The following is a 13,641-nucleotide window of genomic DNA, read 5'->3' on the forward strand; positions in this document are numbered from 1 at the left end:
TACCAAGGCCTCAACACCTGCGTACTTCTGGAATTTCACAGGAAGTGGAATTAAAGAGTTCATTTTGGTGCAAAAATTTCTGAAATTATGTATCAGCATTTATAGAAAAATGTGTATCATGAAACAATGGATTTCAACATGTTTCTGCACCAAAATAAATGTTATCTTAATTCTATTTTCCCATGAGTGTTTTGAAGTACTTTGATATAGTTTTTCCTATACAGGCATACTTGATAAATTTGGTACAATAGATTTAATAGCTAGTCATAACAACAACAATATTCTACAGTAAAGGTTATCTTAAACTGAATTATTTTCCAACTGTGGCTGACCACAGGTAAATGAAACCACAAAAAGCGACACCACAGATAAGGTGCATGGCTGCACTGAAGTGTGCTTTTAAAGGCTCAGCATTTAGATGTTTGATGGTGAAAAGGATTCTACTGGAATTACACTCAGAAATGAACAGAACTGTCTGTCTAGTCACCTAGTGTGCGACACTCTATGTTTAATGCAGACATTTCAAAAGAACAGTTAAAATGAAAAACATTTCCCCTGAAAATATTTATTATAACTAAGTCCTTGAGATGATACTTTTTACAAAAGGTTTGCCAGCAAATGCCTTTTTTAGGGGTGGGGCGGGGCGGGGCAGGGCAGCAGGTCAGAAAATGATATACTTGTTTCCTATTGCAGCAGAGCAACAAGGAATCCCACTCCTACACCCCCTTCTTCCCCTCAGCATGAGTGAGTGCCCCGTGACTCAAGCCATCTTGTGTGTGCTCCCTTGCTATGTCCAGACTGAGATAAATCAGCTCCTGGCGATACTTTGTTTTTCTCTTCTCTTAACAAATAAAAAGGATTGGATAATTCAGCCCAAGGATTCCTGTGTGTCTGAAACAAGAGTAGGTTTCCATGCCACAGTGTGAGGCCATAGCTTGAGTGGGATGAGCACAGGAAGGCACACTATAAATTAAGTGGACCCTGGCTGCAGAGGGTCTGTGGTGACCTCTGGGGCTGGATCTGCCTGTCACTGCGCGCCCAGTGCTGGTGATGGCTGTCGGAGGGAGGAAGCCCCCTTGAATAAGTTAAGTCAGGATACAGCTCGCAGCATCAGCTGGAGGTGAAAACCCTCCCTTTCCCATCCCTGGTCCCTGCAGCCACCACCAGGGCTGTGAAAGCTTTATGTACACCCTTGTGAGAGGACTGGGTGCAAATCAGTCCCTGGGACTCCGTGTCTGCAGTTGACTTAAATGAATCACTTGCAAAACAGAGGCTGCAGCTCAGTAAAACAATAAAGTGCTTTTGTCGAGAGGCGCTGCTCCTTACTGGCTGGTTCTCATTTCTCCTGAGGCACCGAAATTGACATCATTAAAGATAAAACTTACCACAGTAGAACTGTAAAAACACGTTGCTACTAAAAAGCCTGTATTTCTACTTCTCTATTGGTTTCCATGTCTTTGTGTTACTAAGTTTTAACTTACTGTTGGGTAAGGAAATAGTTTATGACGGGAGAGGGTGGCAAACCCACACAGAAAGGAGCAGTCCATAAATATTCCTGCAGGGTTCGCTGGTGAAGGTACGGGGAGTTACGGCAGAAAGGTCCCACCCTGTGCTGCGTCCAGGTGTGCGTCCGGAGGAGTGGAGACGTGGATTTGCTTCTGGAAGGGTTCACGTCAGCCTAAGAGTGTTCCAAGTCTGCCTGCTTGCCGACTGCTATAATACACTTGCATCTTCCATGGCCTCTATCCACCTGCACAACAGAAAAGAGGGCACCTGGGTCACAGCCCTGCCTGAGACTGGTCTCAGACCTACAGAGTCAGCTGCAAGTTGTGGACCAGGTCACATTCATCTCGGCTTCCCAAACATGTTTGACATGGTTAGCAGAAGGCCTCAAACACAGTGCGGCGTTTGCTGATTCAGTGTGTGCCTGTCTGGGTCAACTGTAGTCATCACCTGTCACAGGACAACGGGAAGCATTTGAGAACCCATGCTGGGGATTCTGTCGTGCGAACACTACCGTGTATGCGTGCCAGCTGAGATGGGTCTGCGGTCCCGCAGCCTGTGATGTCCGTTTACGCTGTGTGTGCCCTGCTGTTAGACCAGGATCTCCTTGACTCTGACCTTACAGGGGCCACAGTGTTGCAGGTGGTGCTGTTTTCCAGCTCCTTTCTCATCACTGTACATGCAGAGGTGACTGTGGTGTGCAGACTCTAGGGACTGGTGGACGGGATGGCTGGAGCAACACCCATCACAGCCATGGTGACAGGCAGGGTGCTTGTGAGAGGCAAGCAGACATGGGGCTAGCTACTTGTGGTACCTCTGAGCTGCGCTGGGGTCCTCTGCCTTGAAGCTGTAGAAGAGGGTTTTCTTGTGGTAAAGGTGGAACACGGGTCCCGCTTCGCTGCTGCCCTCCTTCTCAGGGGCGATGGTGAAGCCCAGCAGGGGCATACTCTCCATGGCCGCTTTGTCCTGTGGAGCGAGGACAAGAATGCCGGGGTCACACACCACCCCACACACCACACCCTCCAGTCCGAGACCCATGGAGAGCGCCTCTGTGCCAAGTGACTCCCTCCCCTCCAAGGCAGCCCTAAGGAAGGACACAGACTGCACAGTGAGACACAGCTTAGTAGGGGCCACGCATTTCCACCCTGATTTTAGTGAGGACAGAAGCTGCCATCTCTGGTCTAAGAAACAGGCACAGAGAAGGGAGCAGCCCAAAGTTGCACGGCTAGTAAGGGGCAGAGCGACCCTGGCCCGGGACCACCAGCTCACCCCCGTTCTTCTCAGAGGCCCGAATAGTCATCAGTGGGCTCTGTGGATTCACTTGTGATAATGGATTCTGTGCTGATTCTCCCTGCCATGCCTCAGTATGAAGCCAGGGTGGGTAGGCCTGACGACAGGTACCCAGGGGGCAGAGACGGATCTTAAAGCAGTGCTCCGTAGAAAAAGCTTTTCACATACAATGATATTTTTGTACTTGGGTACATAAGAAACACGTTCACCAATAATACAGGCTTTGTAAAAACAGATGAAAACATCAGAATGGAAGGGGGAGAGGGAGAAAGGGGAGTTTGTGTAAAAAAGTTTGAATCAATTTCAAAGACTGCTAATCCAGCACCCATTCAAGATAAAGCCAAATGAGTAGGAATGATAAAGTACAAATGAGTAGGAAGGAACTAACCGTCTGATAAAGAACATTAATAAAACACCCACAGCTCACATCACAAAGAAACATTTGCTCATAAACTATTCAGTACCACACTCTGCTGGGGTCCTAGCCATCACATCAAGGCAAGAAGAAACAGATCAGAAAGGAAGAAGTAAAATTCTGTGCTTGTGGACAACAGGACTGGTTATAAACAAGTGCTAGGGGGACGGGCACTGGGGCACAACATGTTAGGCTGCTGCTTAAGGCGCCCTGTACCCCATGTTGGAGTGCCTGGTGTGACTCCTGACTGCACCATGCTTCTGATCCAGCTCCCTGCTAATGCCTCCTAGAGGCAGTGGGTGATGGGCCATTTATCTGGGTTCCTGTTGCCACAAGAGAGAGAGACCCAGATAGAGGTCCAGGCTCCTGGCTTCAGCCAGGACAAAAAGTTGCTCTCTGGGTCCAGCGCTGTGGTGCAGTAGGTTAATCCTCCACCTGTGGCGCCAGCATCCCATAAAGACACCGGTTCTAGTCCCAGCTGCTCCTCTTCCAGTCCAGCTCTCTGCTATGGCCTGGGAAAGCAGCCTGGGCCCCTGCACCCACATGGGAGACCGGGAGGAAGCACCTGGCTCCTGGCTTCGGATCAGCACAGCTCTTAACTGTTGCGGCCACTGGGGAGTGAACCAATGGATGGAAGGCCTTTCTCTCTGTCTCTCCCTCTCACTGTCTGTAACTCTATCTCTCAAATAAATAAATAAAAAATCTTAAAAAAAAAAAAGTTGCTTTCCAAAGTACATGCACTGATCAGGAACCCACACCTTCCAATTTCAAGTCCTTTGCAACTTCATTTTGCAATTAGAACTGAGGCTTGGGGAGATCAAATGGTGCTCTTGTCTCGGAATTCCTCTGAGGGTCTGTGACAGAAAAAGGAAAAGCAGGGGCCAGCCCTATAGGTTAATTCACTGCTGGTCACAGTGGCATCCTGTATGGTAACACCAGTTTAAGTCCCCCCTGCTTTGCTTCCCATTCAGCTCCCTGCCAATACGCCTGGAAAGGCAATAGATGATGGCCCTGCCAGCCATGTGGGAGACACAGAAAGAGTTCCAGGCTCCTGGCTTCAGCCTGGCCCAGCCCTGGCTATTGTCGGTAACTGGGGAGTGAACCATAAGATGGAAAATCACTGTCACCCTGCCTCTCAAATAAATGAATTTTAAAAAAGAGCAATCTGAGGAATGTTAGCAAGGTCACAGGATAATCAGTGTTTTTGTTTTTTAAACAGATATGGAGGTACTTCAAAGAATTAATGGAAAATGGAGTAAGATAATTTTATTGGGGTGGGTGCTATGGCACAGTGAGTTAATCCACTGCTTAAGACACCCATGTCCCATACTGGAGTGCCACTCTGAGTCCTGCCTACTCTGCTTCCAGTCTGGCTCCTTGATAATGTGCCTGGGAAACCGTGGACAGTGGCATAGTATGTGAGTTCCTGCCATCCACACTGGAGACGCAGATGGAGCTCCCGATTCCTCGCCTCAGCCCACTCCAGGCTGTTGCGGTCTTTTGTGGATTGGACCAGCAGATGAAGATCTCTGTCACTCTGCCTTTGAAATAAATATTTTAAAAAAGGTCATTCTGGGCTGGCGCCGTGGCTCAACCGGCTAATCCTCCGCCAGGTTCTAGTCCCAGTCGGGGCACCGGATTCTGTCCCAGTTGCCCCTCTTCCAGGCCAGCTCTCTGCTATGACCCCGGAGTGCAGTGGAGGATGGCCCAAGTGCTTGAGCCCTGCACCCCATGGGAGACCAGGAGAAGCACCTGGCTCCTGCCATTGGATCAGCGCCGTGCGCTGGCCGCAGCGCGCCAGCCGTGGCAGCCATTGGAGGGTGAACCAACGGCAAAGGAAGACCTTTCTCTCTGTTTCTCTCTCTCACTGTCCACTCTGCCTGTCAAAAAAAAAAAAAAAAAAAAAAAAAAAAAAGGTCATTCTGGAGCTGGTGCTGTGGCGTAGTGGGTAAAGCTACTGCTACAATGCCAGCACCCCATATAGGCACTGGTTGGAGACCTGGCTGCTCCACTTTTGATCCAGCTCTCCGCTATGGCCTGGGAAAGCAGTAGAAGACAGACCAAGTCCTTGGACCCCGGAACACGCATGGGAAGACCCAGAGGAAGCTCCTGGCTCCTGGCTTCGGATTGGAGCAGCACCATCCACTGTGGCCGACTGGGGAGTGAACCAGCAGATGGAAGACCTCTCTATCTGCCTCCTTCTCGCTCTGTATTAACTCTGACTTTCAAATAAATAAATCTTTAAAAAAAAAATCATTCTGGTTAAAAAAATTAAAATCCATTCATTTTTTGCATTGATGTAAACACCTATTTTCTACATGAACCTTGTAAAGTGCCCTTTTATATTCCAGCAGTAAACAACTACAAACTATTCAAAATAAGAATAAAATTGCAAGAAGTACAAGAACAAACGTCTAAGTCCTCTACACTAAAAACTACAAAATAGTAAAAAGAAACTAAAGAGCTAAGTAAGCGAAAATTTACACAAACTTCACAGGTTAGATGATTCAATATGAAGATGTCAATTGATCTATAAATTCAACAATCCCTATTGTACTTTTTGCAGGCTTTATGATAAATTAGCAAGTTTATATGGAAACAAAAGACACAGTATACCCCAAATAATCTTAGAAACAAAGTTGGAGGCTTGAGCCCAACCTCAAGACTTACTATGAAGTTACAGTAAATGTGGCAGCGTGATACAGGAGTAGTGCCCAAGTGTCTACGAGAAACATCAGAGAGCCCAAAAAGAGACTCACGTCTCTCCAGTTATTTGCTGCTTAACAAAGACACCAAAAGAAACCAACAGAGAGTGGAGTATTTTCAACAAATGGTGGTACAACACCTGGATATCCACTAGGGGAAAAAAGAGCCCTGACAACTGTCTCACACATTGCACAAAAATGCATCTGACGTGAACCTCAGTCTAAAAACTAAGCACTGCTATTTTCAGAAAAAATACTCTGTGACGTGCAGTAGACAAGACTGTTTGGCTGTGGAAAACAGCCATCAAAACAAAACACTGGTTATAGACCTGCACCAATCACAAGCTCTGTCTCAGGGCGGGCACTCCGCCTGGGGGCCGACACCTGCCTTGCTCACTGGAGTGCCTGGGCTTGATTCCCAGCTCTGCCTCTGACCCCAGCTTTCTGACTATGTGCACCCTGGTAGACAGTGCTGATGGCTCACACAGCGGGATTCCTGCTGCCCACGTGGAAGCCCCAACTGTTGTGAGCTTTGGGGAGCACATGGGATTTACCCCCACCTAGGTGTCTCCGTCTCTCAGACTTAAAAAATTGGCTGTGAAGTAAATGAAGAAACAAGTCAAGAGATTGAGAGAGAATATTTGTGGAATATAAGTAACTCCCCTAAATCATTAATAAAATGACAGAACCCACTTTAAAAAATGGGCAAGAGATGTGAATACATCTCAAAGGAAAATAACTGAGTGGCCAAAAAGTACATCAGAGACCAGGGAATCAAAACCACTCTGACATACCACCACACTCCTGGAGAATAGCCCAAATTCAAGTCAACACCAAGTACTGGCAAAGATGTGACACAACCAGAACTCTCCAATGCACAGTCCCTGAGCTGGCGTTGTGGCTCAGTGAGTTAAGCAGCCACTTGTGACACTGGGAGTGCCAGCTGGATGCTGGCTCCCCTGGGAAGGCCGTGGAGGAAGGCCCAGTGCTTGGGCCCTTGCCACCCACATGGGAGCCCAGGGCAGAGTTCCTGGCTCCTGGCTTCAGCCTGGCCCACGTCTGGCATTGCGGTCATTTAGGGAGTGAGCCAGCAGATGGAAGATATTTCTCTTTCCCTCCCTCCCTCTCTCTCCCTCTCCATCCCTCCCTCCTTCCCCTCTCTGGTGCTCTGCTTTCCAAATAAAGAAATCTTTTTTTTTTTTTTTTTAAATCCACATACCTTGGATTGGAAAAAGATGCAGCAATTTCTTACCAAGCAAATGTGTACCTCCCTTGGGGATCCAGCAGTTCCAATCCTAGCTGTTTACTTAATTGAAATAAAAACTTATGTTCACACAAAAACCTGTATGCAAATGTTTAATGTGGCTTTACACACAACTGCCCAAAACTGGCACAGTGCAAATGCCCTTCAGCTGGTGAGTGATCAACAGACTGGAGTATTCCCCAAACAGAGGATGGCTTACCCCACAAGGAGCGCAGCTTGCCAGAATCAAGCACATGGATGCCTATTACGGCCAACACGGTGAGTGGAAGGAATCGCCCGGGAGTCCGTTTACAGCAAGATCGCAAAGGGGCAAAACTGACCGATGGGGGGTGAGAAACAGAAGAGGCTGCTCCCCCGCCCTCAGCACAGGGCGAGTGTAGTGATCTAGAGGTGCAGCATTGACCAAAACCCTTCTAACAGAAGGATATCAAATAGAAGCGTATCAGTGCTGGGTGATATGGGCTCCAAGGCTGACACCAGCTTCCAGCTGCTGTGCAGCCTGGGAGGCAACAGCTGATGGGAGACCCGGAGTGAGTTCTTGGCTTCAGGCTTTGACCACCCCCAACCACTGAAGGTGTTTGGGCAGAGTGGGCTAGCAGATGGGAGCTCTCTCATAAAATAATTTTTAAAAATCAAAAATATACACAAACATTGAATTCTTTATGGGGAAATATCTTGAAAAGCAACAAAAAGGAGAGAGGGAGAACCAGTAGACACTCCATTACGGAGGGCAGAGTGAACTGTGTCACCCAGCCCACTGCTCTGGGACAGCGTGCCGTAAACTGTCATGGCTTTGTTTGGAAGCTGCTGTAATAATGTACACAATACAGAATACAATGTTAGAAAATAAAAAGGTTCTACCACTGCCGGCAGTTACCTGCTCCCAGGATGGTGCTGTGGAGTGAGTCTGCCATCTCCTGGCCAGCCGAGGGGTCCCTGCGGGGGCACTGGCAGTGTGCCCAGAAACCTGCCTGTCCATTTCCTCAAAATCTCGGTTTCTGGATGGGATTTGGAAAGCACCGTCCCATCCCTAGAACAAGCTTATTGAGACATGGTGTTCGCTCCTCCCTCTGCAGAAGAATCGGCTCTGGAGCCAACTTGGCTTTAACGCCAGCTGGTGCTGTCACCGCTGTGACTGGAGCTTCTGTCCTCACACAGGACTCATTTCTCTTGGGCGGTCACTTCAGGGTCACCACCTGCATCAGAGCCTGTGTTTCTTCCTCAGCTGTGTCCTGTGCAACAGCAGTTCTGCCCAAGGCTCCGTGAGGAGAGGGTGGGGTCAGGCAGCATGGGAATGGCCTCTGGGGTAGTGGGGATCCTGAGGGCGGGCCCTGCTGACTACTCAGGGCCCCTGGGAACCCAGGCTTTGACACCTCCTCTAGATGCTGCTGCTCGGGCTGCAAGCAGGTGCAGAGCACCTGTCATCTCTGGACAAGCAGAGGGCGTCTGTGACGGCCAATGACAGGGGCACCACCTCTGCCACAGCCGTAGGGCCTTTGAGAGGGAAGCTTTCTGTGTTCTGGGCGAGAAGGGCCCGGCCTGCATCTGGAACCCCCAGGACAGAAGCCCTTCGTGTGACCCCACAGGTGCAGCTGGGGGCAGGGCCTCACCTCTGCCTGCCCCAGGAGCAGGCTGACTTCCATGGCCTTCCTGCCTATACTTCGGATGATGTAAGAATACAACTTACTACAAATATACACATCTCAAAAACAAAAGCAGAGGTGCACACTGCAGGGTATGTGTTGCCAGTTACCAGTTAGCCTGGTAAGAGAAGTGGACAGGCAGGAGGGCAGCTTCCTCCACGCTGCCCTGTGGTCCCAGGCAGCCGGGGCGGAGACCAAGCGCAGCGTCTCCAGCACACCTGGCTCGCCCGACGTGCTGTGCAAGTCTGTGCCACACAGGACTGCATGCCACACCTGCTCATCTACACGCCAAGACGTGTGCTTGCCTGAGGCCGGGTGGCTCTGCAGGCGGCGGGACGTGTGCAGACCCCAGGCGGGGACTCTGAGCAGGAGCTCGACCTGAGTGAGCGCGCGCACGTCCCCTACCTCGCTGGCCATGTAGGTGTAGAGGACTTTGCCTTTGATGACAAACCAGAGCTTCTTCCAGTGCCGCTTGCCCTTCTTACTTCGGCTGAGGTAGCCGCTGATGGCGGAGCCCTCTCCAGAGGCGGCCACCTGTGGATGGGAGGCAGAGCGGTCAGCGCCCCAGGGGGTGGTCATAAACATGGCCAAGATGACCTCGCGAGCTCGGCAGCCTGCTTGTCCTGCTTTGCAGTCTGATGCCGGGGCAAAGTCTCAAGTTCCATCCAGTACCAAAGTCAGCAAAGCAGAACTTGGTGGCTGAGGAACAGCACTGGCTGGCGGACCCTGGAGACGCGGGCTTCAAAGTCGCCTCTGGGAGTGCTGTCCGGAGGCTTCAGACCCTGGGTTCCCTCTGCCCAAAACCCAGACCCTTGAATCATGGGCCTTGGGTTCTTCCCTAAAACACAGCCTCACACCTGCAGCCTGTCTGACGGGGGCATCCTGCCTGCTTCCTGACTTCCTGCCTGGAGGGCGAGGGTGAGGACACAGCAATTCCTCGAGCTCCCTGGTGGTGGCAGTGGTGAGCTGGCCCGCGGTGGTGCTCAGGAACGCAGGTGCTCCTTACGGGGAAGGGGAATCATGACAGGAGTGCAGTGCCTGACTTGTGGGAAGTCTCCAGGTATTTAATACGATATCTAAAGCAAGACAACCAAAGTGCAGAAAGACCTCATCTTGAAAGGGAGGGAACGGAGGGATCTACTGAAGGCCTCCCCACTGAGCTACCGGGAACGGAGCTGCTCGGACTGCCTGGCAAACATCCCGGAGCGCGGTGAGCTTCAATTTTGGGGAAGCTCTCTGCAACCAGCTCAGGCTTGAGAAGAACCAGGAAAGGGAACTGGCCTTCAACCCTGCGCCTGCCACAGGAGCTAAGAGCCTGACGCTGGCCATGGGCTCTGGCTCCCCGCTCTCCCTGCTGGGGAGACTCCACAGAGTGAGAAGGGTGGAACATGCCAGGGGATGCCGACTGCAGCCTCCTGCCGGCAGGTGCTTTGTGGGGGGTGCTCCAGGAACATGGAGGCAGTGGGAGTGGGGAGACGTGGGCCACCGCTGATCCCACCAAATGCAGGTGTGGCTGGTCATCTGGGAACAGAAGCCCCCAGGGGGCTGGCTGAGGTGGCCCAGCGACACCAGCATCAGCCGCCTGAGTCTAGTGGTGTTCTCAAACTCCGCGCCCATGGCCTGCTCCGGTTCCATGAGCCTGACTCGCATGCACCCCCGAGAGCTGCAGCGGCTTTTGTTGGTCTGTGGAAGGGGCTAGTTCAGTAGACAGTGGGACAGCCACGGCCTACGCAAACACAGCCTGCGTGTATGGGCGAATGTGAAATGACCTCTGAGCTGGATTAAGTGACAGAGAAGAAACTCACTTTTCACACGTGGTCTCTTGGGGAAAATTAGCACGTCTGTGCTATTTCCAAGATCTAACTTGCAGAAGGAGTAAGGAAAGGCACAGAACTGTGCTGTCCAGGTTTTCCAGTCCCTAGCATTCTTTTCAGCCCTTGCCACCTGCTACTTGGTCATGAATATTCATGGGGAACTTCAGTGTGCTGGGCACACCCTGGCAGAGCTGTGACTAGAATACAGACACGGCCTGGTCCCCGGCGGCGTGCAGTCAAGTCTAGGCAGCCCCAAGCTTTCCAGAGTCCCAGGGCCCCCAGGGTGACAGCACGGCAGAGCTCAGAGGGCCTGTGGTGGGCGGCAGCTCCTCGAGACCAAGGTGTCCTGGGATGCACACAGTACCCGCTGGGCACGCGCCTGGTCTGGGCCATGGGCCAGAGAAGCGAGAAGGCAGGAAGACGCCTCCTGGCTCCATCCACAACTGCTCCCAGGCCCGCCCTCTGCCACCGAGTGGGAGTCTCCTCTCACGCCGGGCAGGGCTGGCAAGGAAGCCGGAGCACTGGCTTCTGGGTGTACCTGGCATGTCTCCCACTAGGAACCCTCTTTGTCCCAGAGAAACTGGCCAGGCGGGGATGGGGCAGGGGGTCTGACCCTGCCAGGTCCTCCCCGACTCCCCTCCAGGCGGCCAGACCCGCCCTACCTCGGTCAGGGCCGAAGGGACTTTCTTCTGCTTCTTGAAGGCCGCAGGGTTGATGCCGTGGAAGACGGATGAGAAGGCGCTGCCCGAGAAGCGAGGCGAGGACAGGGGGAAGCTCATGCTCACGGGCCGCTCTGCGGGGTGACAGTGGGCAGTCTGCAAGTCCCGTGGGGTGCTGGGGCCGGCCTTGCCCCTCCTGCCGACACCCGCAGAGCTGTGCGCCTGGAGAGCGAATGCTTGCCCAGGGGCACAGGTGGCTCTTCTCCAGGACTGGGCTATACCCCATGCCCTGGGTGGCCCCAGGGATGGGGGAGGGAAACGCTTTTCCTCCTCCCCACCTCGGTATGGCCTGTGGGGAAGCAAGGAGTCTCCCCCGGGGCCGGCTCAGCTTCCCCCAGCTCTTCTCAGGGGGTGCTGTGCCCCTCCCTGGCCCACAGCCCCTCTGCTGTCAGCCTGCAAATCCTCCTGCCCTTAGGAGGGCCCCACGGAAGCGTTCCTTCTGGGAGCACTGGGCAACTGTCCCCAGAGCCAGCACTTTGAGGAACTATCTGGCATGGACTTGAACCTCTGCTTCCTTGGGGGCCTCTCCCCCTCCCCTGGCGGCAGGGTTACCTCTTAGTAGGCCAGGGATGGGCCCGCCCCTCTTCTTCAGCTCCCCGAAGCAGCCGTCGCAGACCTTGGCCATGCGGTCCTTGAGGTACTTCAGGGGATACTTGTTCCGCGAACAGTTCCGGCACACGATCTGCAGACATGCAGACAGCACGGGCCCTGGCTCTGTGCACCTGCCCCCGCCGCCTCCATGGGCCCCACGCTGCCCCTTCCCTGTCGCACCTCCCTTGTCTCCCAAGGACGATCAACAAGGATGCTACCAGCTTATTCTGAAAACACCGCAATGCCATGGGCCACACCTGAGATTTGGAGCCCTGGGCAGAGGGGGTCAGTGGGAGGGGAGCTGCTCTGGGTAGGCACAACCATGCCCGGCTCTGGGCCCAAGGCACAGCGGCAGCTGCCTGGCCCCAGCCCCACCCTCACGCACATGCCCACCGGCTGGGGGACTCACCTTGCCACAGGCATGGCAGTGGTGGCGCCTCAGGGTGAGGGAGAAGTCGCAGCCACAGTTCATGCACATCATGACGTGTGTGACGGGCACCAGGGTGGGGGGTCTCTCGCCCAGGCTGACTCCCAGCCTCTCCCGGATCTGCAGCAGGGGCATCAGGCGAGTGGTTTGCTCAGGACAGTGCTGGCCACAGCTGAGCAGACCTTGCCCCTGCTCTCATGGGGCGCAGTGGTCTCTCATTCTGAAAACCCCTGGGTGCCCCTGGTTTGCTAAGGGCAGTGGGAGACAGAGCTGGACCATGAGGCGCAGCTGGGGGTGCTGTGCTGCTGGCCGTGCAGAGCTGCCCCTGCCAGCTACTCACCTCCACACTGTGGTGGAACGCAGCCAGGGCCTGGGCCTTGTAGTCCTCAGGGAGGGCTCTGCTCAGACAGCCGTACCACTCGTCCCTCTCTGCACAGGAGCTGTGGGTACCACAGCAGTGAGCCCAGGCAGGCACCAGCAGGTGGAGCCCCCACCCAGCTTCCCCTCCCTCGGCCCCAGACCTCAGCCACCAGAGCCCAGCACCGGCCAGACCACGTCTGACCCTGAGCCCCTCACATATGAGTGGCATGCACACAGACATCTCCTCTGGGCTCAGTGCTTCATGGGAATCACAGGAATCCTCTAAAGGTAGGTGTGGGAGGTGGAACACCATGTCCATGGCAAGCACTGTGCAAATGCGAGGGCATCAGGCAGGCCTGGGGGTCCACACGTTGGGAGGGTCCAAGGCCTGGGTACCCTGTGGAGGGCGAGGGGCGGAGGGGAACCGGCCAGGGCACATCTGTCTCAATCTTCCTCCCTACTCTCCCCCACAGCTTCCCAAACACGGGCTCACTCACGGGATGGACCTTCCAGGGACCCTCTCTGCCTGGCAGGGCTTCCAGAGTGGTGAGAGCTACACCTGCTCTGGGAGTTGCCAGAAGCAGTAGTACCCTGGCCCAGGCCAGCAGCTAGCTGGAAATTCTCACAGTGTCCACTAGATGTCGCACCCACCCTGCACATAAGCAGTGGCCTACCCGTGGGACCGCCATGCAAGGAAAAGGGACCAGTTGGGGCTGGGAAGGAGGGAGGGTGGCAGGCAGTGGCCATGTCACTACTGCTGTCCCTGAGGGCTTCAGCGCAAACAGACTAGGCCAGCAGGAGAGACAGTGGCTCAAGGTCAGAGAGTGAGGCCCTGCCTGGGGAGACAGGCAGCCCCACCTGAAGGTCCGAGCCTGACCTGTCTCAGCCTCATGCCAGGGCTGGGCAAATG

At 53.5% G+C, this 13,641-nt stretch overlaps 1 protein-coding gene across 1 annotated transcript in view; it reads right to left on the minus strand.

Moving 5' to 3' along the window:
* Positions 1 to 1,665: 1,665 nt before the first annotated feature.
* Positions 1,666 to 13,641, minus strand: part of FGD5 (FYVE, RhoGEF and PH domain containing 5) — a 112,511-nt gene continuing 100,535 nt past the window's right edge. The window contains exons 15-21 of the mRNA XM_062200513.1: positions 12,712 to 12,811; positions 12,354 to 12,491; positions 11,906 to 12,035; positions 11,297 to 11,427; positions 9,226 to 9,354; positions 2,318 to 2,469; positions 1,666 to 1,750 (exon numbers count right to left, since the gene is read on the minus strand). Coding sequence (XP_062056497.1) covers positions 1,714 to 1,750; positions 2,318 to 2,469; positions 9,226 to 9,354; positions 11,297 to 11,427; positions 11,906 to 12,035; positions 12,354 to 12,491; positions 12,712 to 12,811 — 817 coding nt within the window. The 3' untranslated portion in view covers positions 1,666 to 1,713. The remainder of the gene's footprint in view (positions 1,751 to 2,317; positions 2,470 to 9,225; positions 9,355 to 11,296; positions 11,428 to 11,905; positions 12,036 to 12,353; positions 12,492 to 12,711; positions 12,812 to 13,641) is intronic.

The sequence above is a fragment of the Lepus europaeus genome, chromosome 9 (assembly GCF_033115175.1).
Source record: "Lepus europaeus isolate LE1 chromosome 9, mLepTim1.pri, whole genome shotgun sequence".
Taxonomy (NCBI): domain Eukaryota; kingdom Metazoa; phylum Chordata; class Mammalia; order Lagomorpha; family Leporidae; genus Lepus; species Lepus europaeus.